This window comes from Aspergillus campestris, assembly GCF_002847485.1.
Source record: "Aspergillus campestris IBT 28561 chromosome Unknown P168scaffold_5, whole genome shotgun sequence".
NCBI lineage: Eukaryota > Fungi > Ascomycota > Eurotiomycetes > Eurotiales > Aspergillaceae > Aspergillus > Aspergillus campestris.
Genome location: NW_020194340.1, coordinates 1322031 through 1346997, shown reverse-complemented (window position 1 = coordinate 1346997; position 24967 = coordinate 1322031). Strand labels below are relative to the sequence as shown.

Here is a 24967-nt window from a genome sequence, read left to right as displayed (position 1 = left end):
TTGCTAAATAGCAGTGATAGTAAACAGCTCTATCAATTCAAGTAGAATATTCTAAATGTAAAGACTACTCCCCAGGTTGAGCAAGCAAAGTAACACCACACACAAATCCATGCAATCATCCCATATCAAAGCAACCAATACGCCTCTATGCATCCATCTTCCAAATCCAAACGCCATCCTCAACAATCAACCAACAATCAACAAATCAACAATCAATAATGAACATCACTCCAAGAACACAGCCGGAATCCCATAGATCACCGGCGCCGCACCATTCAAATACTTCAACACACAAGCAGACCGAGATCTCGACACAGCCTCATCCAACGCCACCTCTCGCGCCGCAGAGTGCCGCTCCGCATCAGAGCCCAGCAAACCCCAATGCTCGAAAGTCGACTTGGCAAACCGGTCGATGTCCTTGTCCGTGACGTCCCAAAGGGTAGCGACTAACGAGGCGCTCCCCGCATGCAGATAGTTCATGGGCGTCCCGTACGGCTCGTACTCGCCCGCTTCTGTTAGGGCTCCGCTGCTGCAGCCCATGAGGAAGGTTACGGCGCACCGGTCGAGGCGCTTGACGGTTCGTCCTCTGATGTACTGCGCGCCGCTGCCGTGGCCGAAGTAGAGGAACAGGTCCTTTGACTCGAGGCCGTCTTTGAATTCCTCTTCTGTGGGTGGGCGGTTGACGACGCCGGTCCAGGCGTCTAGTCGCGACAAATCTTTTTCGAAGAGCCCCTGAGTGGTCTGGAGATCGCCCGTGGGGTTGAGGATGTAGGTCCCCTTGTTGCGGTTGAGACGGAGACCCTGGCCTGCGTTCTTGGTGCGTTCGTTCCGGAATTGGAGGACTCGGTCCCGGAGACACTCCAGTGACGGAACGCGGCAGACTGGGAACCCCTGCAGGCAGGGCAAGGACTCCCATGGGAACATATGCAGTGCTTTATCTAGAACCAGGACGGTGTGGTTGGGCGCTTGCTTTCCGTCCTCGTTCTGGACAGCTTCGTGGTACCCCCTGAGAGCATCCAGCGTCTCAACAACCATCATGTCGAAATCGATCTCGTCATATGCGTTGCGCTCGCCCTGGAACTGCAGGATGTCGACCACAAAGTAAAGAAGATCCATCAGGGTATCCTCGGGATCTTCGTGGTCTTCCAGATCCTTGACGCCGATGAAAAGCTCTAGCACATTAGGATGCAGCGTCAGTCGCGGACTGCTCGCTCGCCCCCCCTTTTGGCGAGAAGGGAGGTGTTTGTCGAGAACAATCTGGAAAGAATCGGCGAACCGTGCCAGAGGGGCTATGTCATGCGGCACGGGCGAGAAGATTCCTCGGAAGCCTCCAAACCACACGGTTTCGATGTTCTGTAGCAGATTCTCCATGCGACGGTCGAGTTGTTCCCGGTTCTTCCACCACTGCTTCTTTGACTGGCGGTCGATTTGAGCTTTGGCAGCGTGCGCGCTTTCGTTCGCCAACTGTATGAGCTCCTGCATCTCCTGTCTCCCGTCTTCGAAGGTGAATTGCTCTTCATCGTCATCCGAATTTCCCCGCTTCAGCGGAAGGCGCAAGAGAAACGGGGTGCGGCCTTGGTGCAACCGCGAAACAACGAACTCAGTGCGGTCTGCACTCAGGGAAAGCGACAAAACGTTCCAGTTCTCGGGGAGAATATCGATATATTCCTTGGTGAGGTCGGCACACAGAGAGTCGGCATCACTTGCTGATGATACGCACGTTGGCCAATTCAGGGGATCGCAGTGGTCGGTCAGCTTCTTGTCAATATCGATAGCGACGTGCTCGCGAGCAAATGCCCCAATGCGGCCAAGTTCTAATGAAGTTAGATACCTTATCTCCATCTGAAAGGACACTAGGGTCTTACCATTCACGTTTGCCGGAGATTGCGACCAGGGCAGCGTGCAATCCGCGGCCGTAGTATGGAACAGCATAGAAATACGGCTCATCAAACGGGAAGCCGCATGGCTGTCGAGAGTAGAACCCAAAGCTGTAGCTGTAGGAAAAACGTTGTTGAGACAGTCACCAGCTTTAGAAAGCATGACCGAAAAGTCCTCGGTCGCCTTCTGTGTCCTTGAGCGCGATCCTTTCGTCGGCGCCCTTGTCCTGCGAGTGGAAGCTTCCTTAGTCGAGGAAGCAGCTTGGCTCGACTTCCCAGGCTTGGGGGACTCTAACGACGGCAAGGAGATTGTCGATTCTGGAAGAACGCAATACACGGAGTGCGAAGCAAAATGGCGTATAGCATCGGCTAACAGATGCTCACTTTCTCCAATGTTGAGCGAGATCTGTGTATCCCTCGACGAAGCAAGCTTCCGCGCGTCGTTCAACAAACAGGATGCCCTTTCGAAATCCCGAAGTGAACGCGAGCAAGCCGCCTGCTGTCGGAGGATGTCACTTTTGAGATGCAAGAGGGATTCTGATTCCGTGCTTGGGGTGGTTGAAGACACAACAAGTGCCGTTTTCGCTGATTGGGTGGTGCCGCGAGTCCTTCTTGTAGTGGGCCTCGTTGTCGTCGTGGTGGATCTTGTCCGTCTGGTAGGTTCCTGGATGCGCATCTTATCCAATTTGTCTGATAGGTCGGAAACGCCGGGCCCCGACGTCTCGGACATGACGAACTCATTCATGACTTTGTCAGCCTCCTGCAGGGCACTCAATTCGTCAACGTGATTACCCTGAGCCCTGTGGAGGGAAGCAAGGCCCATCTGCAGAGAGACCAACTCGACACTACTTTCGAGCTGCCTGGAAAGACCCTCTGCAGCAGTCAGGAGCTCCTGGCCCTCTTTGACATGCCCACCGAATATCCAGTGAGAACCGAGTTGTGCTTGGGAAGCGATCAGACGGACATTTGCGTTCAGAGTCTGGTTGATCTTCAGTGCCTGCTCCCCGTAATATATGGCATCCTGGAACAGCCCATGGTGCGCAGAGAGGCTTGCAAGGTTCATCAGGGCGATGTTGTGGGAGCCAATGTGAGGCCAAAACGGTGCACCTTGAGAGTAGGACTCTGAACTTGTTGAAGTCTTTTGGGTGACATCGAGCTTTGCCATGCCCTCTACGACAACCTCGAGTTCTGGGCTGTCGTTTGTCGACGCAATCCGTTCCTGCTTTCTTTGGGCAATCTTTTCGACCTTGGCCCAAATTCGGCAGTTTAGTCTCACAGACAACTTGGCAAGAAATAGGGCGTCTTTGATCATTCCTTGAGCAAAAGCCAGTTGGGAGCTCAAAAAGGCTGCATCAGCGACAAGCCTTTCCCAAGCTACTTTGGACAGCACGGAGCAGTTGCTGAGATCCTGGTTTCCCTGGTTCTTTTCGTACAGACCTTGCGCTGCTGCTAGGATATCGGCTGCCTTGGTGATATCCCCAGTCTCGAGGAGATAGCAAACTTGGGCCAGTTTGTAAGACAAGATTGCAAGACACGAAACGTCATTGCTGGCGATACATTTCTCTGCGCGTGAAAGGAGACCGGACGCCCGTTGGCAATATCCTAGTCGGCAGTACTGAAGCACAAGGCGTGACAGAATGATAATTCCTTCGGAGAAATCCTTCGTTTCTTGAAGTTCGGTGATGCGCAGCACCAGCTCCAGCGCGGATAATTGGAGTTTCCACAGGCCGTGAATCTCGGTATAATCAACCACCGCCTTCATTTGTAGGAGGCAGTAGTCCACATCACCGACATACAGATCCAGCGAACTGCGATCACTACAGTGCTGCATCATACGTTTCCAGGACGATATAATGTTCTGGAGTTGTTCAGGCCCCAGATCACCTCGACGAAGCCCCGAAGTGAGGCAAAGCGAGTTTTCGAGATAAGTCGCGTAACAGCCCAAGTCAGAGTCATCGCCATATTCTTCGTCAAAGGCCTGGTGCTCGGATGCTTCCAACGCAAGCTCCTGTAGCAATGAGGGTTCCAATGAGTGCGGGTGCTCCAGTGAGAATCGAAGCGCACTCAGAATCACTCGCAGACGACGGATTGGATGTTCATCAGGCGAGTATATGTCGACAGTGGTGGTCAAAAGAGAGGTAAGCTTAGAACGATGAACTTCGCCACCGTGGCTATGAAGGTCCATCAGGATTCCCAGCTGCCACTCCAAGATATGTCCCCTTTGCAAGGAGTCCAGGCTCTCGTCATCAAATACATTCTGTAGCTTTGACGTCTTGCTCCGTAAGCTCATTCTCAAGAACGTCGAAAGAACACGGCCAAGCATGAAGCCGCTGCTTGTTGGATCTTGACCGGATCGTAGTGGGAAGCTTCCCGCTGTCTCTTCAATCGCCTGATCCAGAGCTCCAGTCGCGATATGTTCTTGGATTGACTGGGAAAACGCTTGTCCTGCTTCCAAAACCATATTCCCTTCCAGATATGCATGAGCAAGCCGTTCGAACTTGAGCGCTGCAAACCCCGAGCTTCGTTGGGATGTCGAGCAGTCAGACAATAGATTGGCGGATTGCTTCAGCAGGGGCACAAGCTCCCGGTAGCCTTTTCCTTTTTCCTTTTCTTTGATATATCGCGACCAAAAGACGTTGGATAACTTGACAAATCCCATGCCAATCTGCTCAACAACGCTATGTTCGATTTGCTCGTCTTCGCACAGGTTCACGGCCACGAGAAGCCGTTGGCAGTCGGTGAGGGCTGGAAGCATGTGTTCCCAGGAAGGTTGCTGCGACATGACCGACACCTTGCCAACCGCGACGATCGAGTCCACGGCAGCGAGTACGATATTCCTCGAGCCGCTCACTCGTTTTGCGAACGATTCATACTCCTTAGGCTCCTCGTCCACCGATGGTAGACGACCGAGATAGCGTCGTAAGAATTTAAGGAAGCCGGGGAGATAGTCGTAAATGCGAGAGGCGATGGGGCTATCCTGCAGTTTCGCCTCGTGTTTTCCGGCTATCGCCTCGCCAAACCAAGCCATTGCTAGCTTCTTCAGTTTCGTGGTGGCCACAAGCAGTTCGTCCAAGTCGCTAGTGTTGCCTTTCAACTGCAAGCCCAGTGCTGCAGTAGCTTTGGACAGTGATTTCGCCACGGTTTCCTGATCGTACGTTTTCGAAGTTTTGAGAGCATGGAAATGAAGTAGCGAAATTTTGCAGTGCACGGTAGCCAGACCGATGCTCTGCCCGGTGGACAGCGGGCCCAGAGATTCAGTGAAGAGCTTCAGAGCCTCCTTGAGGCAACCAGCCTCCTGGGCAAGCTGACCTAGAACGGTGGCGATCCTCGCAACACAGAGATTATCCTTGGGAGTATCAGTGAAGTGTTTTGGCGTGTTGGAGACCGCATTCTGAAGTCGAACGATAGTCGTGTAGACGGACGCAAACTCTGATTTCTCAATACCCTTGCTGTGATGGGCATAGCTGGCAAGGTAGCGCGCCAGGGGGTCCCACATTTCCTTCACCTCATCGCACTTATGGCCCGAAAGCTTCCAGGACGAACAGCGGGTTTCGAGAGACAGCAACTGAAGGGTAAGTGACGTAATTGGTTTTGTCGAACTCGTACTTGTCGACGATTGAGATGCGGAGCACAAAGACAGCAAAGTGTTGGACAGTAACTGAAGTTGCAGGGCAGCTTTGTCTTTGGCGAGAGCACCCGCTTCCATAGCCATGAGAATGGCTGCCGCAGGACTGCCGTGGTTGGAAAGCTGCAGTACAGGCAGCAATTTCTGGGTGGTCGAGAGTTTCTTCTCCGAGGCAATCAGACGCAAGGCATTCGACTGGAAGGACACAACTGTCCCAATAAGAGGCCCAGCTTTATCGACGTTGGTGAACGTGAGCAAGTCCGACATGCGCTCCTTGGCGGTATCCTCCTCCTTCACATCATCCGTCCTCTTCTTGCGGGCCGTAGCCCTGCTATCCAGATACTGTTGGATCCTCCTCTTCAGACCCCTCAGCTCCTTATACGCCATATCGTTCAATCCTAGTGAGAGGAACCTCCCAGCAAGCACACACGCGCCCTGCTCCAACTGCACATTGGGGGCCCCCTTTTCCTGGTCCGCTTGTCCACTCTTCAACGTCCGCAAACACGCCAACGCAAGCGTCGCGCATTCTGCCACACCAGCCAGCCCACTCTCCCCATCTTGTACCTCCGGTGTTGTCGACTGTGACCTCTTCAATTTTCTCGAAGATGCGGGGTCGGCATTCGGGGAGGGCGGTTGCGCGGGCCGCACGCGAGGCGCCGTGGACTTCGAACTCTGCACTCGCAGTTCATCCGAGAGGGTCTTGAGTGTCGTGTTAAAAACCTCCGTGGCCAGCACGAGCTTTTCCTGGTGCGACAGGCGGGCCGCATCTGTCTCGGTCAGGGCGGTGATCGCGGCTTCCTTCGTTTTCGACGTCGTTCGGGAGGTCTTCGTTCGTGTTGTCGAAGTCGAACTGTTTAGTGTCTTGCTGGTAGTCTGTCTTACTGTGGTAATGCTGGTCCCTGGTGATGTTTTGGCGGGGCCTCGAAAGAGCGTCTGCAGCGTCAACACGGTGGCAGCGGAGCATGTTGTTGTCGAGCGAACGGCCAGCTTCACCGATTCCACGGAGGAATCTGGGAGTAGGGTGGTGACCGCCATTGGGGCGGGGGCGGAGATGTCGTAGTTAGTAAAATGAGGATGTAGCAGCACCCTTGGCCATTCGCAAACGACAGTATGGTATGGGTGAGCAGCAGCTTGTTCGTTGCTTCGCATGGCTGTCAGTCCAGCCCAGCCAAACTCGCCAAGCCGACCCGTTGTCACGACAACATACATACGCTAACCTCAATAGGGGCTAGCGCAATAACTGTCCAGTCTTGTCTCGTCACATGACAGTCAGACTGCACTAAGCCGGATACAGACTAGTTCTAATCGGCGGGTCTATCGCATTAATGGAGAGAGAACGAGAACTGCTTCAATATCCACCATCCATCGCCATTCAATCCATGATCTCACCACAATAACTCACCAACCCCCGGCCATGGCCTCTTTCACAATAAACGCCGCCACACGGCTCTCCAGCCGCCGCACCCTCCCCACCTTCCAATCCCACATCTCCCCACGGCAATGCCTCCAACATCAACACCGACGACTCCAACCCCAACAACCACACACTACCACCCGACAATACGGCACCTCCGACTCCCTCCCCAAGATCGCCCAGCCCTCCCTCTGGAACTCCCTCGTCCCCAAATTCATCCGCAACCGCAAGTCCCGCTCTGACTCGTCATCGCCCAAATCCAAAGAATGGAATCCCGCCAGCTTCTACATCATCATGTTCACCCTGATCGGATCGCAGGCTATCCGGATGATTGCGCTCAAGAACGACTACGCGGCGTTTACGCGGTCAACAGACGCGAAGATCACTCTGCTCCGCGAGGTCATTGAGCGCGTTAAGAATGGGGAGAAGGTGGATGTGGAGAAGTTGTTGGGGACGGGGAATGAGGCGAAGGAGAGGGAGTGGGATGAAGGTTTGTTCTCCTTCCGTTTTTGGCCCAGTAGGTCTTGAGTATGTTTTTACTGACGCTCTCTTTTTCTCGTCCTGCAGTCCTCCAAGAAATTGAAGCCGAGGAATCCCTATGGCACCAGAAAAACGCCGCCGCCGCGAAAGAGCCCGCCCCCGCAGCCGAACCGCCCAAGACGAGCGACGAGCCATCGACAGAGAATGCTTCGAAGCGAAAGGCGCATTTTTTCTAAGCCATTGATTTCCTGTCACCTACTATCGCTATATCTACGACCTCTATATACCTGATGACTGTCGAGCAATATAACGTGCCAGAGCACACAGAGGGAATGAGGCGTGGCTGTTGCTAGCCGAGACAGATAGACGCAGTCGCCTCGCCGAGATAGGCGTTTCTAGCTTTGATCCGGGCGTGGGGGCTTGTCGAGCTGGACGCCTTGCTTAGCTTGTACGCTGTTACGAGCAGGGCTGAGACTCCACCCGCGAGCTACATGGATAGACCCAAAGGCAACAGAGGAAAGGGGAAAGGAAGAAAGGGAATGGAATGAAAAAGAATACATGTACATTAAAGCCGACTTACTCTGTACAAAACAACTTACACGCCTATGATAGACAGACATCCAGACAATAAATAAACCCTCATTAAGTTGCTTTCTATGTAGTAACCCCATACATATATCATTCCAACAAAAACAACCAAGAAAATACAAAAAAAAAAAACCTAGCCAAGCAAATCTTATACCTATCTATACACATGTATGAGTCTAATTTTAGTAGCGAACCCCTCATCCCCAAGACAGGCACATATGAAAAGATCCAATAATCTTGACTCCATCCCACGATAGTATAACTAGTATGCGCGAGAGAAAGAAGAGAAGAAATTAAGGCAGAAGGGTTCTAGAAAAACATAACGTGCGGGAAAGAGTCGGAACTCCTCGTGTCTATCTTTTGTTACAGTGTGCATGTGCAGAGAGAGAGAAATAGCAGTAAGTAGGTCAGGGAGGAAGGAAATATATCCCAGAGGGGGTGGTTTTTCGGAAACCGCAGAGGAATGACTCGAGTCAAAACGGCAAAGGTATTTCCAATTCAAAGGCAAAAGAAAAGACAAGTGAAGAAGAAAAAGGATAAAGAAGAAGAAACAAATGAAACGGTAAATTCATCGCTATTTAGTACAAAAGAAAAACAACATGCTTATTTATTGTTTCGAAGAGGGCATAAACTTCGGCCACTTATCAGCGGTCGGGATGCGCACACGACCAATGTTCTCGTCGAGGTCAAGGATCAGCTTGAGGGCGTTTCGGGATCGGAGGTAGGGGAGGGGCGCGGTGGCGCTCTGGAGGCCGACACCGGGCTCAATGTGGCCGCTGGGGCCGGGTTCGGCGGTCGACCCGGGCATCGGGAGCCAGTTCATCAGCAGCTCGTACGAGGCGAGGGTGAAGCCGAATTGCGGGGAGGAGCGGATGATACGCGCGGGTCCGCCCTTGAAGAAGGCCTTGAAGCCCTCCTCCTTCAGGATGGAGGACGCGCAGTGACGCAGGCCCGTGTAGCCGACTTCGCCCTTGCGGGCTTCGACTTGCAGGCGGGTCTTGATGACATCGCAGGGCGTCGTGAGGTAGGCGGCGGGCATACCGGCGATGGCACCTGCCGTCAGGAGCTGCACCACGCCCAGTTTCTTGGTCTGCGTCTCGCCGAAGAAGTCCGTTTTCAGATGCGAGTAGGTGGGGAAGTAGATGGCGGAGAAGGGGACTATCATTGGAAGGTTAGAACAGTCCATTGGCAGGTAAGGTTTCATGGAACAAGCTCTTACCATCACGGAGCAAGCAGGCGCTGGCACCCTTGTACAAGCCCATCAATCCCAAGTTCTTCACAATCCAGAGCGCGGACCGGCGGGGAGCACCGTCCACGGTTTTCGCGATCTCACCCTGAACCTGCAGGCGGATCTTCACGATTTCGAGGGGGTTGGTAAAGACCTAGTGAATGTCGTGAGTTACATGCATTGAGTGCGTTAAGAGGCACGACAACTTACCACTTGACAACCTCCGGCGGCACCACCAGCCAAGATCTCGTGGCCGTACCAGATCTTGCCAGTATCCTTGTTGGTGTAGTGGGTTCGGACCAGGTCGTTCACCGTGAGCTTGATGGCCTTCTCCGGAGCAACGCCAATCAGCTGCGGGACGACACCGGAGTACAGGCCGGTGAAACCCTCATTCCGAATGACCTTCTTTGCGCAATCCAGCGAGTTGTTGTACAGCCGCTCTCCGACGCGGGTGGACCGTTGGTTTTGCATGCGCGTCTTCACCAGATCAATGGGGTAAACCATGAATGCGCCAAAGGCACCCGCGATACTGCCCAGGCCAAAGTGGTGGACGGACTCGAGAACGCTGTACAGAATGGATTTGGTCTTGTCCGCGGCTTTGTGCGCGGTACCCGACGCCGCCGCGACAGCCTGCCCAGCAGTTGCCAGTGGCATGCGCCACGAGGCGTCGATCACCTTGGCGAAGTCCTTCTGGGCCAGACGACCCGAGGGAGCATCCAGGCCCGCGAAGTGGAAGAGGATATCGGCCTCCATGGGGGTAAAGAGCGAGAAGCGGGTGGCCCGGGCGGCCTCGTTCAAGAAATCGGCGCGCGTGATTTTCCCGTCGCCGCTCTTCAGGGTCGCCTCGCGCACGATCAAGTCAATCAAGTCCATCTCGCGCATGACATTCTGGAAAGCCCGAACGGTCGAATAGGAGATTTTGCTACCGGCCGAGATGTTGCACAGGGACGGGAGCTGATCCAAGACGTAGTCCGACAGCTTGTGCTTCGAGGTCTCGAGGATGATGCGCTGGAAGTCCTGCGGTTCGATGTATCCGTCGCCATCCTTGTCAAACATGTGGAACGCCTGGCGGATCCGCTCACCCTGCAAACCCCGCAGCATCTGGGAAAACTGAGGGTATGTCATGTCATGCCGGCTCTTGCTCTGTCCGCTGTACAGGGAGGCCCAGTTCGAGTTCCAGTCGAAGGGTATGCTGTCCTGGGTCTTGATCTGGCTGTACAGGCTGTGGAACGTATCCCACTTCACGGTCCCGGTCCCATCGGTATCGAACAGTCGGAAGGCGATCTCATATTCGGCATCGGGCTTGGACAGGAGGTTCTCGAAGGTGGCCCAATCGGCCAAGTTCAGCTTCCCAGCTCTCCGCTTGTCGGCGACATTGAACAGAATGCCGTAGTGTTCTCGCTTGATTTTATGCTATTGAACGCGACCGATCCGTTAGCCACGTTTCACCAAGAGGTGGTCTCGGGGTGGATGAGGAACTGCCATGTGTGACTCATGGGGTAGGGATGAAGGGATTCGACTCACATAGTCCTCGTGCTTCGGAGCAATCGCATCGACGAAGTCGTCCTCGGTCATGAAGTATTCCCCGGAGGTCTCATCTTTGCGCGCATGTCGTAGGAAATTGGTCCTGGCCTGATGCGACTCATCGGAGGTGCCAATCAAGGACTCTTTCACCGCATCCTTTACGGTCATTGTGGCATGCAAGGATTTATGTTTTATTTTTCAATTCCTTTCTCTTCTTTTACCCTTCTTCTTCTTCTTCTATTCCCTTTTCTTCAGAATGAACCACGGGAAGTGAGCGTCTAATCCAATTAATTTTTCGAGGGAGTGGTAACCAAGTCTCCAAGACCAAGGACGCGCGACGGGAGGGAAGGGATTGATATTATGAAGGGGAGAGGATCCGACAAGAAAAGGTTTGTGTGGAGTAAGGAATTAAGAAAGTCGAAAGGAAAAATTGGGAGAAAGAAAAATGCAGGAGAAAGAAAATCCAAGGTGAGCCTTATTGTGTACTTGTTTCTAGTCTGTTAGATCGGTGATCTGCTCGGGGTGAAAGAAAAAGTGGTCCTTTTATTTATTCCATTTTTATTTTGATTATGATTTTTATGACTAGTGATTATTAGGTATTATATTATCCTTTCCGAGACTAACAGTATCAGATAATAATAGTTAAGAGTTATGAAGAATTTTACAATTTGCCTCAGCTGAGAGTAAATCAAAGTTTTCTCTCTTTTTCTGTATTTTTCTTTTTTTCTATTTGATTTCTATCTTTCCATTGATTCTCCTATATTGGCCACGAGGGGAAAAGTAAAAAAAAAAAAAAAGAAAAGAAAAGAAAAGAAAAAACGAAAAAGGACACTCACCGCCCTGGAATCAGAACCAAAAACTGAATTTACCCGATGAGAACAATGTTTGTTTGTTTGATCGGACTTCCTTTTAATTCTCTATCTGTTCCGTATTTTTCATTACCTATACTTCTGACTCTGTACTTTATCCACCCCCGATCTCCGGTGCATCCTGCGCCCCTCCTCAGAAGAACATCATCAATATACAATTATACATGCATATAATCGATTCCATCAGTCATCCACGGAGCGACCGAAGAAAGATCGTTCCTTACCCGAAACCCAAACCAAAATTCGAATCCGCCTCCTGATTCCCACCACGGTCGACACCCAACTGGGTGCGCCACCCACGGTAACCTTCCGGGAAGAGGGTAAGAAAACGTTCCAATACAAATCGCTGGTTCGGACTTGACCCCTGGGCGCAGGGCGTTTCGAGAACCAAGTCGGTCCAGGTGACTGGCCTAGCCTAGTCGAGTAGCTTACCGGCAGGATGGGAGGAGAGTATAATATATAGGTACTTTATTATATGGGTGATCGCGGTAGGGGCGCATCATCATCTATCCCCTTCCTCAGTTACAGCTTATCTCCCACCGGTACTTAATCATGCCTAGAACCTACCTGAGAGAGGTGGTAAATTAGAGGTAAGTATTCGGCAGTCAAACTGTCATACAGCCCAGCACATGAAACGGGCGAGGGTCTTCACATGACAACCAGAAAGGAAAACCACTTTTTTACCCACTTGACCATAAAAAAGGAAAGGGCAGATAATACATGCTGCCACCTCTTTGGCTCCCCAAAGTTCGGCCCGATGTGGTGGACGGGGCTGGATGGATGGCGAACGGGCGCCTCCGTCTTCGGTGTGGGGAGAAAGGAGGGGAGGCTGGGAAGGGGGGGACGCCAGGGCGGGTCCTGGAATTGGAGAACGCACGAAAATGTGTGTATCTTATTTTGCCTCGGATGTCTGGATTTGTATTCTCGAGTGGTTTGAATCATTATAACACGGCTATATTCTATATTTTGGTTAAATATACGGACAGACAGGTATGTAGATAATTTAGAGATAGAGAGAGAAAGAGAAGTGGTGGTGGCAACCCTGTCCTCAGCGGGTAATATAGTCGTTACCGGCTAGGAATATACTATCTATCTATACATAGATGAGGCGACTAGATTTCTATTTTCAACCACTCAAGTATATTTTATACCTCCATTACAAAACGGACATCCACATAGACATGACATGTACATATACAAACTCCCCATCTGTACACAGTCTAAACAGGTAAGACAAGTACCTCGCCCCCATCGGGATCCCCCGGATACCATCCCTCCCAAACAAAAGACACTATCCCATCACCTTATTATGACAACATCAAGTCTAGCCCATTGTAGTAAGTACTAGGCAGGTTAAAACAGTCACCTGAACAACCTTCATTTTTCCACCCCCGCTCCCTTCCCCACTCTTCTCTCCCCGAAATCTTCCATGATGATCCTCGCGCTTACTAAGGTATCTCCGCATCGTGCGGAGTCAGGATAAAATGAGCTGAGGATTAGAATTAGATTAGGATTGGAATAAGGACACAGTAGCCGTTTACTAACTAGGAATCATGTGCTCCTTGTTTGATCGACGGTACTATGGGTGGTATACACCTAGGTGTTATGGAGTATGTCCATCCGAGTTCTCTTCCTCAATTGGGATATATCATTTGCTGGGGAAGAGTTTACTACCTATAACTATTGGTTTGTGAGGTTCATCTGGGAAAAGGAGCTAGCTAGTTGTCTGTGCAGTGTACTGTGCATGCTTACGTACGAGAAATTGGGGATTGTCGGTTTAGTCGTTTAGTCTAGAACGTGTTTGGCATGTGCGGCTGATTTCGATATGAAGTATGGTGGAGAACAGTGTTCTGGATTTGGGGGCCGAGAGGTTGGTGCTGTCTGTCGTGATGGGATCCAGGAGTTTAATGCTTATTATCTGGGGTGGATGAAGTGGTTGGTTGCTATAGAGAGCCTTGATATCTGTATTGTGTTTTATCTCGGTAACAGCTTGGCTTACTACCCCCTAGTGATTCTCCATATAGATCTACTAGTATACCCTCGGAGTTACTCCGGATATGAATAGCATTTGTATCTAGGGCAGCGACCTAGCTTCTGCAGCCCTCACCAATGCATGAAAAAGACAGAAAAGAGTGAAAGAAGCATCACGACCCATTATCCATAATTCATCCTTGATATACTGGCTTCTCAATGCGAAGCAGCCAAAAGAGCACGCGCTCCACCGGCAGCAGATACAGCATCGCCGCATTGAACCGGTACGCCGTCAGCGTGACTCCAGCCCCAACCAAAGCGTCAAGAAGGAAGTGGTTCGCAGTCGCAATGATAGTCAACCCCATCATGACGGGCCACATCGGCGCCACAGCCCGGATGTACCAGTGCGGACTGAACCTCCACAGACACAGCGCGATCAGCACCGAGTTCCCGAAGTGAAGCGACGGCATCGCCGCGATGGTCAGCTGGAACTTGTTTTGTGTCCACGCGGACCCGCTCCTGCTGCTGTGAAGAATATCGATGAAGCCGTCTTCCTCCGGGAGCAGACGCGGGGGTGCACAGCGCCACAGGGTGAGGAGCGTAAAGGCGATGATATTCTCTAGGGCAAGAGCACGCCTGATGCTTTGGTACTTGTCGCGGGGGTAGAGCGTGTAACTGTATACGAGGAACAGCACTCCGATCACAATGTGTGAGTAGTATACGCGGGCCAGCAAGGGCATCAACCAAGGTGTGCGTTCCAAAACGAATCGTTGGACGGATAGCTCCACGTCTACGTGCAATGTATGTTCCAGGGCGAGAATCTGGTGCGCATGGCGCTCAGCGATGTCAAAGATGGGTTTATTTCCGGCGATCAGTCTCGCGGAGACGGCTCGGAGTCCTTGGTAGATCTATGGCAAGTTCCATCGTCAGCAATGCTCGATGTGTCTCCGAATCACCATCAGTAAACTCCCATGCGGAACAGGTACAGTACCCAATACGTCAGTAACCAGTACCATATTTCCAGCAGGAAAGGGAAGTGTGCGAGGACTCGTGTCTGGATCGTAGGACGCTTGTCATCCGACTTCTGCTCTTCGCGTTCGTCCCTGAGCAGCTGTGACTCGACGCATGGTATTCTAAATATATGGACCCTCTTGTTCCGGTTGATCAGCGTGCCAGCTGTGAAAACTGCCACAATCGCTGAGGGGGAAACGCCATGTTCGTCAGATGGACGGTGTTATGACAGGAATCGCCGTGGTCAACTAACCGCCAGGTTCCACGAGGTTCCGCCAGAGACCCATTTCAGATGACTATAGATATAATAAGAGGGCAGGAAGATAGTCTTTCGTTCAAGGCCAGAGAGTCTATGGTCTAGAGACCGAGTCTGGGAATCTTGACGTCACTGGCTTGAGCTAGGAGTATACAAAGGGGCGAAGGTGCTTGATGATGTTAGGCAAAAACAAACGCTGTCCAATGAACCAGAACACGCATAGTCATGAAGATAGAGAATGTTGACGGCGATGCAGCAATGATAGTATTTGCGTGATGCTGACAGACCTGTTGGGTGTTGAGGTGGGCTGCCGTGGCTTCCGTGGTCACTGGCCACTCCTTGAGCAGGGAACACTGTGGAACAAAAAAATGCTTTGTCCGACGGAGTACTCTGGACATCGTTCAGATTGGTTTAATCAATCAGTATCTGGCCTGTCATGCTGTTATTTCGCCAGCCCTGTCCAGAACCAGACAAGGAACAAAATCATCTGGTCTATATGTTGGCATGTTTATAGATCAGTCATGTGCACTAGTACCTGTTTGGTCTATTTTGCAACTTCGTCACACAGTCCTCTCTTAGCTTGATCTTTCTCTGTAATTTCTGTTGGGAGGTTTCTCATCCTGTTAATGATTGGAAACAGGCATGATACATTCACGCATTTCTTCTAGTCCTGACATATGGAACAATCACTCTGTTTAGTCTGAAATAGTCGGATCGACAATGCTGATCTTTTACCGATGAACAGACTAAGTCTTTGCTCTTTTCCTTTCTGGTACACAATCTACACATCAGGATGTGATGTGATGAAGGCTATCACGACATATCAGTGCACCATCACAATGAGTCTGACCCCGCTTGCAGATCGTCTTCAATATGGACAGTTATTCAGTCATTGGTACATGATATACCCTCTCCCAGAGTCAATGTGTTACAGAGTGATGGCAAATTTTAGGGTTCAAGAGTACTAACTTCTTTCTGTATTGTTCAGGGCAAAATGGATGCAAGTCATAGCACTATAAGCAGAAATACACATCAACTATAGCATAGGCTGTCGAAAGCAGCCATAATACTGTCCCGCAATCATCTATTAATTCAGGCAATGTCGTCTCATTGATTTCTTCCATTGCTATAAAGAAAGTTTGCCAGATCCCTCGACTGCTCTATCCCGGTCTAGTCAGTTTGACGTATCGCACCACCGGTGGCTGGTCTCGAGTCAGATCCCAGAAGTGGTGGAGTTTACTCACCGAGAACCCTTGAAGATGAATTATCATTCGTCCACTCTATCCAGAGACTTCTCGACTAAGTGTGACAGAGGGGTGTCTCTGTGCCAACTCGTGCAGATTGTTGGCGCTTAGGAGGCATGGCTGGCGATCATTGGCCGTGCCACCCACCAACTCTTCGTCCTGCTCGCCCGTTCCCCCTCATACACTCCTCCCTCTCCCTGCTCGAGCTGCTGGCGACTATATAGCCGCCCAATTTTCCTCAGACATTGGGATCTGTTTCTCTTTCCTGGGACAGTTGGTGTTTCAGTCTATTTTCATCTTTCTAGGGTTTTTCGTTTGGCTGGTCCAGACGATAGCTTAGTAGTTCGTTTCGCTTGCTGTTTATTTTTGGATCTGCATCTACGTCAATAATAGTATCATCTACACGCCGACCTGCAGGAATACTTCGTTGACCGAAGTGTTTACCGCCAGTTCTTACAACTCCTCCGTTGTTTATTGTTTACCTCGTCCACCTTCCTCAAACTATATTACACCCGTCATTCTTCGACTTCATCCACAGACTATCGCCACAATGTTTCGACCACAGCTATCTCTGAGTATCTCTGCTGCACAGGGCTGTTCGCGGCCCACATTGTCTCTCAAGTCTCCCGGACCACTTCCTCGCACCCCTCTGTCTCCACCTGCTGCCAGCCCCAGCGCAAAGCGGTTCCCGTCCTTGCAAGTGCCGTCCTACAACTATACCAACTCGTGCTCTACCAAAAGCATTCTCAAGAAACGCCCTGCACACGGGAACCCAGACAAGCGCATCCAGTTCCAGAACACTCCGACCGTGCACTGTGTGACGCCCATTGTGAATCCCGACGAATACTACGGCACATACACCAAGTTATCACGCGAGGAGCGACGATGGATTGTTCGAGATTGAAACGCTGGAGTAGCTGAGTAGCTACTCAACGAATCACCGCAGCTACAGATGGGCCTGTGGGACCGCCAGGACGGAGGATCGGAGTCTGGACCCTCGCTACGTCTTGTTCTTCTGCGTCCGTGCCCGGCTCCGACTCTGAGCCAACAGCTCAGCTCAATTTTCTCTGCAGATATATTGGAGGATAACTTAGCTGATAAAGGTCGGATTGGAAGGTCGCTGAATGCATGGAACCCATGGAAGGAATGGAGGATCTCGTGTATAGGATACTTATTATGTTTATGATGTGATGACATGATGCGATTTTTAGTATGGAGTTTTCCAATGCCACTCGTTATATTTATATGTGCAATACCAGCCTGTGTCAAGTGTGTCGACTGTAAACACGGCATTTTCAAATCTACGGAATACGCCATTGTAGATAGTAGGACGATATCGGCCATTAGCGGAGTGGCCCGTGCGAGATCCATCTCTTCCGCGGCTGATCGGCCGCCGCGCCGACCTGAAACGCCCTCGATCGTCCCCATCTTCCTGCCAATGCTGAAATCACGAGTGACGACAGTAGCTCTGCGCAAAGGCGTACGTGCAGCTACAAGATGGGGCACGCGTCCCCAGAATCGCGGGCTTCTCACCCTCGCGATCGAGACATCTTGGTGAGTCGCGCCACAGTGGACCAACCAGTCCCCGTTACAACTTCAACTTGCTGACTCGATCGATGGATGAACCCTACCAGCGATGATACCTCCGTCGCAATCGTTGAAAAAAACACCGAACTCTCCTCCCAACCGACAACAATCCATTTCCTCGAGAATGTAACGGCAGACACCCGGGAGTACCAGGGCATCCACCCAATCCTAGCACTCTATTCACACCAGGAGAACATGGCAAAGCTGGTGAAGAAAGCCCTCCCATACTTGCCGTTTGCGCCGGAAAATGCGACCCCTCATAATGCGGTTGCATTGTCGGATGATTCGCGAATGCGCCGCAAGCCGGATTTCATAGCCTCTACAAGAGGGCCGGGCATGCGTTCTAATCTTTTTGTCGGCTTGGATACGGGGAAAGCACTCTCGGTGGCATGGCAGATCCCGTTTCTCGGAGTCCATCATATGCAGGCGCATCTGTTGACGCCCCGGTTGGTGTCTTCGTTGAGTCGGGATGCTGGTAGCGACAACGCGATTTCGTCACCGTCGTCGCCTATCACTCCCGAGTTTCCTTTCCTATCGATCCTAGTCTCCGGCGGCCACTCGATGCTCGTGAACTCGTCTTCTGTGACAGACCACACGGTCATGGCGTCCAGCACTGACATCGCAATCGGCGAATGTCTGGATAAATCCGCGCGAGAAATCCTCCCAAAAGAAACAATACAAGCGTCCAAAAGCACCATGTACGGCAAAGCGCTAGAACAATTCGCCTTCCCCAACGGCAGCACAGACTACGCCGACTACCGACCTCCGACGACCCGCACCGAGGAAATAGCCAGACGCCCCACACAGTACGGCTGGTACCTGACTCCGCCGTTCGCCAACACGCGCGACCTGGAATTCAGCTTCTCCTCCATCGCCAGCAAAGTGAAACGCATCGTCGCCCAAAAGGCGGAGCAGACGGGGCAGGAATTGTCCCACGAGGAGCGGGCCTTCCTCGCGCGCGAGACAATGCGCGTTAGCTTCGAGCATCTCGCGTCCCGCACCGTCATCGCGCTCGAGTCGCTGCGCCGGATGAACCCCTGCGGCGAGCAGGTCAAGACGCTAGTGATCAGCGGCGGAGTCGCCGCTAATCGGTTCCTTATGACAGTCTTCCGCTCGTTCCTTGATGTCCGCGGGTTCGGACATGTTGAGGTTGTGGCGCCGCCGCCGTACTTGTGTACGGATAATGCGGCTATGATTGCGTGGGCGGGCATTGAGATGTTTGAACGGGGCTGGCGCTCGGATCTTAGTTGTCGCGTTTTGAGGAAGTGGTCGCTGGATCCGCAGGCTGAGGATGGTGGGGTGTTGGGCCCGCCTGGATGGCAGAAGGTGTAGTAGGTCTGCCAGTGTGTGCGGTGACATAGAATGTACATTATGTAGCTTTATATCCATGTATTCTAGGTATATTTGATGTCTACAGCCCATCCCTCAAGCATGCGAGGGTTGACCATATTTGTATAGTACCTTAACATACAGTGAAAGCCCAGTAAACATTATGAATAATTTCGTGATTTTCTTGATCATATGTAGGTACAGGCCCAAACCACGCAGAAAGCAGTACAATACAACGACAGAACGCCATCTTCCCTTAAACGCTGTGCTGTGCCGCACCTATCAATTCTCCTCTGTCTTATCTCGATAAGCTGTCTGCACTGAACTGTGTACGTGTACGTGTACCCTATCCAGTCGACGTAAATCCAAAGCCTAGTCGTGTCATCCAGTCGTCCAGCGATCGGAGGAGACCCTTCGCTCCCGCCACCACATCACACGTGAAACGCCACTTCAGAGTGATGTCGAGGCGTCAGTCGAATCTCGCCCTCTGCAGCAGTCTCGTTCACTCTATCCCCCGCAACAGCTATGCGACCTCACCCGCCAGCGGCGTTGCCGCCCTGCTGTAGGGTGGTGATTTGTTTGCGGAGTTCGAGGAAGAAGTCCTTGCCGTTGGCCATCGTGTTGGCTGTATGGAGAATTGGCGGTCAGTGAAAGGTAGAGATGAGGCGCGGAGAGTTGACGGAGAGTCCTACGTTTTGAGCCCCAAGGTCCACTGGGGCGGTTTCCTGCGTCTTTACCAAGCTTGTAGAAGAAAGGTCTCGGTCCTGGAGCGAACGGATTAGCGTTTTGGTCGGCGAGGCGCGTGTCTGGCTGTCTGGGATGCGGGCGAGCTGTCTGAAAAGCGGGCGATGAGTACTGACCTCCTGGATCTGTGGATAACAAGAAAACCACACCCGTCAGTACAATGACCCTATTATTCTACACTTGGCGACGCGACGTACTTTTCTTGAGAGCTGTCTTCGACTCTGCGGCGTTGAAACCGCTGACGGGCACGTGTTGATCGGGGGACGGTCCTGCGGAGAGGTCGCGCGAGTCGCCCCAGTTATTGCTAGCATTGTTGTAGCCCTGTCCACCGCGAGCGTTGCTGTGCGCGCTCATTGTGCGATTCAGCGAGTGTTTCTGTTGTCCATGGTGGCGATTTTGGTCATACTGGCGACCTCCGCGCCAACTAAATCAAGCCTGTGTCAGTAAGAGACTCCCGAATCAGGGATAGGAGGGATAAAAGAGGAAGAACGAAACATACCGGTCTTCGCCCATACCGCTCATAGTCCAGAGAAGATGGATGCGCAGTGAAAAGAAATAAACAAATAGAAGCAGAAAGACAACAGTTCGTCCTGACTGCTTGTTGTACCGGCAAGCTCTCTCCGCCTTGGTGGTGGAGCCTCTCCGCCTTGGCCCAGGGCGGCTAGCGCCGAACACTGACCTGAACTGACTGAGATAACGGACAACTCCCGTTCTCGCCTTCGCGTTCCACCCACACCCTGCCTCCTCTTCGACGGCTGCCTTCTCTTCTCTGTTCGTTGATGGCGGTCACTCTTGCGACACGTCATGATTGATCTTTACTCATGGTCTCATCTCGTTTCTAACTGCTATTCGGCGTTTCTTCCACCTCTTCGATCGAAAACGTGCGGCTGAGCAGGCACACCAGACAATCACGACCTTCTTATCACCACCCACCCCCTCTTTATCCTCTCTAAACGTCTTTGAAGATGGCGCCGTATTCTTCGCCAAAGTACTCCTCTCCGGGAAGGTCGTCCCGAAACCAATCCAAAGCGTCCATCAAATCCTCTCGCAGCTCAGACCCTACATCCAGCGAAGGCCCTCCACTCAAGAAGCGAAAGTACGTCCCCGGTGGTCCGGGCGGAGGAGGTAGATACATCGAGCTGGACGTGAAGGAGACGCCCAAGAAAGCAAAGTCGGCAAGCCCGGTGAAATCAGCAAAGACGGCGAAGTCGGCGAAGGCGGCAAAGCCAGCAAAGCCAACATCTCCAGCAAAACCTACACCCATCCGCCGTCAATCATTGGGAGCTCGAGCTCACCAGGCGCCGGAGTCTGAACCCCGTCCTGTTCAACTGCCCCCGCGACCACCGCCCCCTGCGCCGACGACACCCCCGTCTGCGCGTCTGAGGAGAGACAAGAGCCAGAATCGCGGTCGTTTCGGCTCCTCGACCTCCGCCGCTCTCGCGTTGCAGCAAGGGGATGGGTACAAACCTCGAGAGGAGAGAGGATGGGAGGAATTCCATCCGGATCTCGATATAGAGGCCAGGTTTGTCGTTTTCAACTCAGAGGAGGTAGATGGCCCGGCTCCAGCAGGACCAATTGCCAATATCTTGTCTCCGAACGGGTTGGATCCGAAAGGCGAGAAGGATCCACTAGCGGAGCTTATCCGTGCTCACGCCAATGGTACATCGCCGACCCCAATAAAGCGTCGCCCCGGACGTCCTCCCCGTCGCCCTGAAGCTATCCTCAACGCTTTGGGCATTTCGCCCCAGCCAAAGGCTGTCCCGCCTCCAGGCCCCAACCCTCGTGAGAAATTGACTCTTCCCAAACCCTCCTTCCGCATGCGAGATCCCTTTGACTTCTACGACCAGCCCGGCGTGGGCCAGAATTATGTCGATCGTACGATGGCTAGTGTGGGCTACCAGGAAAGCGATCTTTTCCTGCGCCATGAACGCCAGATGATACGCATGACTGAGGGGGCGCAAGAGGATGATCTTGACGCCGTCAACCCTGTTACGATTGAGGGTGAAGTTAACCCCACGGTTGGCAGGGTGGAATACGACATGGACGAACAAGACGCCAAGTGGCTGGAGGAATACAATATGAAGCGGAGAAACGACCAGCTGGAGCCTATCAAGCCGGCGGTCTTTGAAATTACTATGACAAAGATTGAAAAGGAATGGCACACGCTCGAAAAACGAATACCGAAGCCGAACCCTAAACCCCCGCAGACCCAGCGTCCTCGCTCGAGCTCGGCCGCGGCGGTCAACGGAGAAACAGCGGGACCCGGGGAGGATCAGGACAGCAAGTGTGCGATCTGCGACGATGGCGACTGCGAGAATTCTAATGCCATTGTGTTCTGCGACGGCTGTGATCTAGCCGTGCATCAAGAATGTTACGGTGTTCCTTTTATCCCCGAGGGACAGTGGCTCTGTCGCAAATGCCAGCTCATTGGGCGGGGGTCGGTCAACTGCATCTTCTGTCCTAATACCGAAGGCGCCTTTAAGCAAACCACATCGTCGAAATGGTCCCATCTGCTTTGCGCCATCTGGATTCCGGAGGTTTCTATCGGTAATCCGTCCTTGATGGAGCCCATCACCGACATCGAGAAGGTGCCCCGGAGTCGTTGGAAGCTGCTTTGCTACATCTGTCGGCAGAGAATGGGCGCGTCCATTCAGTGCAGCAATAAGAACTGCTTCGTCGCCTTCCATGTTACCTGTGCTCGCAGGGCCCAGCTCTATCTTAAGATGAAGACCGGCCATGGATCCCCCGGGATCATGGATTCTCATCTATTAAAGGCGTTTTGTGACAAGCACGTCCCTCCCGAGTGGCGCCGAGAGCATGGGACAGATGCTGCGACGGCCGACGCTGTCGAGTACTACCGCAGCACCATGCAAGGCCGACGATGGGGAGATAGCCAGGCCACTGCTCTCGCATTGGAGCCGTCTACTTCCCTCGGATGTGATCATGGCGACGATGGCCATAGAACCCTCACTCCGCGCCTCACTCTCACCGTCGGTGGTAACAAGCGAAAGCGGATCCCTCCTAGGACTGTCTGGAAACTCCAGTCAGGCGCCCCCGTGATCCCCCAGGTCGTTCTCAATTCCATCATCGCCTCGCTCCAGCGGTTTGGGGTCCGTCAAAGGAAACAGTATGCCGAAGACGCCTGCAAATACTGGACTCTGAAACGGGAGGCCAGACGCGGGGCTGCACTCCTCAAACGGCTGCAACTGCAGCTAGAGACCTTTTCGTCTATGGAAATGACCCGAAGAGATTACGTTGCTATGGGCGTGGGCGGTGGCAAACGGCTCCAGCGGCGCATCGAGTTTGGCGAGCGACTGTATAGAGACCTCGATCGGTTGAGGATGCTCTGTGACGAGGTAAAGAAGCGTGAGAGGGAGAAGTTGAAGGATGCGGAGATCCTTCGAAACGTTGTGGACACGGTCTACTTCCCCATCTTCCCTCTCCTCTGGCCCATCTTCGACAAAGCTCAAGTGTAAGCGTCAATCCCTGTCTTTTTGATTTGAACCCCGCAGACTAACACCGTTCCAGACTCGATAGCAAAGGCATCTTCCGGCAAGGATTGACGAGTATACGCGCAAAGCTGGAGGAGCGCTACTACACTTCAATTTCCACCTTTTCGTCCGAGTTAGCCAGCGTTTTTACGTCTGAGATTGGCGTCCAACCGGCTGGCGACACGGCTGAACTCCAGATGCAAATCGCCGGTCGCGCCCCGGAACTCAGCCTAGAGCAACGGGAAAAGAGAAAGTTGGCCAAGCGGATCATCAAATCCATCCAGCCTGCGCTCGAGGATGCGATCAAGAAAGAAAGCGAGCTGCACCGCCGGCCGTTTGAGCAGGAGTTGAAGGATCTGGATGTCATGTTTGAGAACAGCGTCCTCTCCCGACGGGGGTCCGAGGTTGGCGAACCGATGGACGAAGACGAACTTCCTAAGCCCGAAACTTCCGAACATACGGGTGACATGGAGGGCAGGGTCGAGGAAGTTGAAAACAACACCGACCAGGCCGCCAAAGAGGAGCCCTCGGATACAGCCCACGTTCCGGAGCCCTCTGAACAAGAACCACAGGACACCCCTATGGTCGACGCGGAGGAGACGCAAAATACCGAACCCCCGGCAGAGCCTCAGAACCGACCACCTGCCGATTTGGGGACGGAGACGCCCCCTGTCACGCAGGAAACAGAGGAGCTGGCACCCGAGGTCGTGTCGACAGCCGTGCAACCATCACTCCCCGAGCCGGCCACCAATGGCGAGCCGGAGAAATCCACAGACCCCAGCCTATTGCCCAGCAATCCCCCTGTTGACGCTCCGAACGGGCCATTGACGCCTCCACCCAGCTTCAAAGGCGATCAGCAACACCCGCTGGCCCAAGGAGGGATCCAGTGGTATATGCAACCGTTTGATCCCATCGGCACGACCATTCACGAGGAACGCTGGACCGGTCGCGATGTCATGCGCGGGATGAGCGAGGAGCTCAGCGAGCTGGACGAGGACGAACTCAAAGACCTAGTGGACGACGAACTCGAAGGACAGGGAAATTCTCGTGAGGGAGCGACCGATGGTATGGATGGATTGGAGTCTCAGCCGGCTGCGCAGAACACTCGGACGCGTAGTCGGAGGCGATTGCGTGGACTGTGAGAAATGCTTTGATTTGTTATTGATCATCCTTGCAAGTTTCTAGTCTGTCGTTTTTCTTTCTTTCTTTTTTCATGGGTTTATTTACGTTGCAATTGGTTTGTTTTGTGGCCGTCTTATTCTTGTTGTGATTGTTAGTGTGTTGGAGCCTGAAGGAACTGGCGTTTGTTTGCTTTGCGAAGCATCGTTTGACTGGCGACTCTAGTATTGTTCGTAGTGGTTTGAAGGTAATGGCACTTGAGAGAAATTATTCCACTATTTTATTTATCTTTTGATCATCAATTAGATATAATTCTATTCCAAAGAATTAGTAGTGATAGATCTGTTGTAAGGCTTGGCGGCAAATCCCAACCAAAGAGCCGCGTCGGGTCTGGAATTTCTTTGCTGGAACGAACTGGTCACGCTCAGCTTCTGCTCTCTTTTCTTTCCCCCTTCTTTCATCATCCTCTCTTTCTCTCTCCCCCTTCCATCCATCCTTCATCCTCATCCCTTCCCTTCCCCCTTCTCTTCTCTTTTCCTCCTCTTTTCTTCTTCTTTTCCATCGGATCTTGGATCTCTCGCCTCGGGTCTTCCAGCTATCCTTTTTCAAC

General features: G+C 52.5%; 8 protein-coding genes across 8 annotated transcripts; 4 read left to right on the top strand and 4 right to left on the bottom strand.

Annotated features, from left to right (window-relative positions):
* Window positions 1-70: 70 nt before the first annotated feature.
* On the bottom strand, window positions 71-6537 carry P168DRAFT_310510 (C50 family peptidase; the record flags this gene model as incomplete). Its single annotated transcript, XM_024839405.1, has 8 exons — window positions 71-1814; window positions 1866-3424; window positions 3464-3537; window positions 3571-3694; window positions 3725-3918; window positions 3952-4048; window positions 4082-4305; window positions 4336-6537. 8 exons carry the CDS (start codon window positions 6535-6537, stop codon window positions 226-228), a joined length of 6063 nt encoding a protein of 2020 aa, XP_024693655.1. The 3' UTR covers window positions 71-225.
* Window positions 6538-6872: 335 nt separating this feature from the next.
* Window positions 6873-7991, top strand: P168DRAFT_267985 (DUF5321 domain-containing protein). Its single transcript, XM_024835069.1, has 2 exons — window positions 6873-7406; window positions 7484-7991. The coding sequence occupies exons 1-2, from the start codon at window positions 6917-6919 to the stop codon at window positions 7630-7632; spliced, it is 639 nt and encodes a 212-aa protein (XP_024693654.1). The 5' UTR covers window positions 6873-6916; the 3' UTR covers window positions 7633-7991.
* A 146-nt stretch (window positions 7992-8137) lies between these two features.
* Window positions 8138-11232, bottom strand: P168DRAFT_267981 (citrin). Its single transcript, XM_024835068.1, has 4 exons — window positions 10737-11232; window positions 9423-10625; window positions 9204-9366; window positions 8138-9142 (listed from the first exon to the last, which is right to left on the bottom strand). The coding sequence occupies exons 1-4, from the start codon at window positions 10902-10904 to the stop codon at window positions 8592-8594; spliced, it is 2085 nt and encodes a 694-aa protein (XP_024693653.1). The 5' UTR covers window positions 10905-11232; the 3' UTR covers window positions 8138-8591.
* A 1766-nt stretch (window positions 11233-12998) lies between these two features.
* Window positions 12999-14726, bottom strand: P168DRAFT_310507 (phosphatase PAP2 family protein). Its single transcript, XM_024839404.1, has 3 exons — window positions 14533-14726; window positions 13786-14484; window positions 12999-13486 (listed from the first exon to the last, which is right to left on the bottom strand). The coding sequence occupies exons 1-3, from the start codon at window positions 14590-14592 to the stop codon at window positions 13391-13393; spliced, it is 855 nt and encodes a 284-aa protein (XP_024693652.1). The 5' UTR covers window positions 14593-14726; the 3' UTR covers window positions 12999-13390.
* Window positions 14727-16637: 1911 nt separating this feature from the next.
* Window positions 16638-16991, top strand: P168DRAFT_234240 (uncharacterized protein; the record flags this gene model as incomplete). The annotated part of the gene is made up of 1 exon (XM_024833406.1): window positions 16638-16991. One exon carries the CDS (start codon window positions 16638-16640, stop codon window positions 16989-16991), a length of 354 nt encoding a protein of 117 aa, XP_024693651.1.
* Window positions 16992-17525: 534 nt separating this feature from the next.
* P168DRAFT_252128 (N(6)-L-threonylcarbamoyladenine synthase family protein) lies at window positions 17526-19141 on the top strand (the record flags this gene model as incomplete). The annotated part of the gene is made up of 2 exons (XM_024834307.1): window positions 17526-17641; window positions 17722-19141. 2 exons carry the CDS (start codon window positions 17526-17528, stop codon window positions 19004-19006), a joined length of 1401 nt encoding a protein of 466 aa, XP_024693650.1. The 3' UTR covers window positions 19007-19141.
* A 37-nt stretch (window positions 19142-19178) lies between these two features.
* P168DRAFT_289878 (uncharacterized protein) lies at window positions 19179-20330 on the bottom strand. Its single transcript, XM_024837095.1, has 5 exons — window positions 20247-20330; window positions 19945-20171; window positions 19864-19872; window positions 19696-19767; window positions 19179-19628 (listed from the first exon to the last, which is right to left on the bottom strand). Exons 2-5 carry the CDS (start codon window positions 20099-20101, stop codon window positions 19537-19539), a joined length of 330 nt encoding a protein of 109 aa, XP_024693649.1. The 5' UTR covers window positions 20102-20171; window positions 20247-20330; the 3' UTR covers window positions 19179-19536.
* Window positions 20331-20493: 163 nt separating this feature from the next.
* On the top strand, window positions 20494-24621 carry P168DRAFT_252125 (putative PHD finger domain protein). The gene is made up of 2 exons (XM_024834306.1): window positions 20494-23219; window positions 23276-24621. Exons 1-2 carry the CDS (start codon window positions 20713-20715, stop codon window positions 24378-24380), a joined length of 3612 nt encoding a protein of 1203 aa, XP_024693648.1. The 5' UTR covers window positions 20494-20712; the 3' UTR covers window positions 24381-24621.
* Window positions 24622-24967: the final 346 nt, after the last annotated feature.

What these genes read in the sequence shown, in the direction of transcription:
- P168DRAFT_267985 (XM_024835069.1), top strand. Translation starts at nt 6,917, where the DNA reads ATGGCCTCTTTCACAATAAACGCCGCCACACGGCTCTCCAGCCGCCGC. An exon ending in GGAGAGGGAGTGGGATGAAG is followed by an intron (nt 7,407 to 7,483) that starts GTTTGTTCTCCT and finishes CTCGTCCTGCAG; the next exon opens with TCCTCCAAGAAATTGAAGCC.
- P168DRAFT_252125 (XM_024834306.1), top strand. Translation starts at nt 20,713, where the DNA reads ATGGCGCCGTATTCTTCGCCAAAGTACTCCTCTCCGGGAAGGTCGTCC. An exon ending in ATCTTCGACAAAGCTCAAGT is followed by an intron (nt 23,220 to 23,275) that starts GTAAGCGTCAAT and finishes ACACCGTTCCAG; the next exon opens with ACTCGATAGCAAAGGCATCT.
- P168DRAFT_289878 (XM_024837095.1), bottom strand. Translation starts at nt 20,101, where the DNA reads ATGAGCGCGCACAGCAACGCTCGCGGTGGACAGGGCTACAACAATGCT. An exon ending in TGGACCTTGGGGCTCAAAAC is followed by an intron (nt 19,629 to 19,695) that starts GTAGGACTCTCC and finishes TTCTCCATACAG; the next exon opens with CCAACACGATGGCCAACGGC.
- P168DRAFT_310507 (XM_024839404.1), bottom strand. Translation starts at nt 14,592, where the DNA reads ATGGTACTGGTTACTGACGTATTGGGTACTGTACCTGTTCCGCATGGG. An exon ending in CGCATGGGAGTTTACTGATG is followed by an intron (nt 14,485 to 14,532) that starts GTGATTCGGAGA and finishes AACTTGCCATAG; the next exon opens with ATCTACCAAGGACTCCGAGC. An exon ending in TGCTTCGCATTGAGAAGCCA is followed by an intron (nt 13,487 to 13,785) that starts GTATATCAAGGA and finishes CCATCACGACAG; the next exon opens with ACAGCACCAACCTCTCGGCC.
- P168DRAFT_267981 (XM_024835068.1), bottom strand. Translation starts at nt 10,904, where the DNA reads ATGACCGTAAAGGATGCGGTGAAAGAGTCCTTGATTGGCACCTCCGAT. An exon ending in CTCCGAAGCACGAGGACTAT is followed by an intron (nt 10,626 to 10,736) that starts GTGAGTCGAATC and finishes CGCGTTCAATAG; the next exon opens with CATAAAATCAAGCGAGAACA. An exon ending in CCGCCGGAGGTTGTCAAGTG is followed by an intron (nt 9,367 to 9,422) that starts GTAAGTTGTCGT and finishes GACATTCACTAG; the next exon opens with GTCTTTACCAACCCCCTCGA.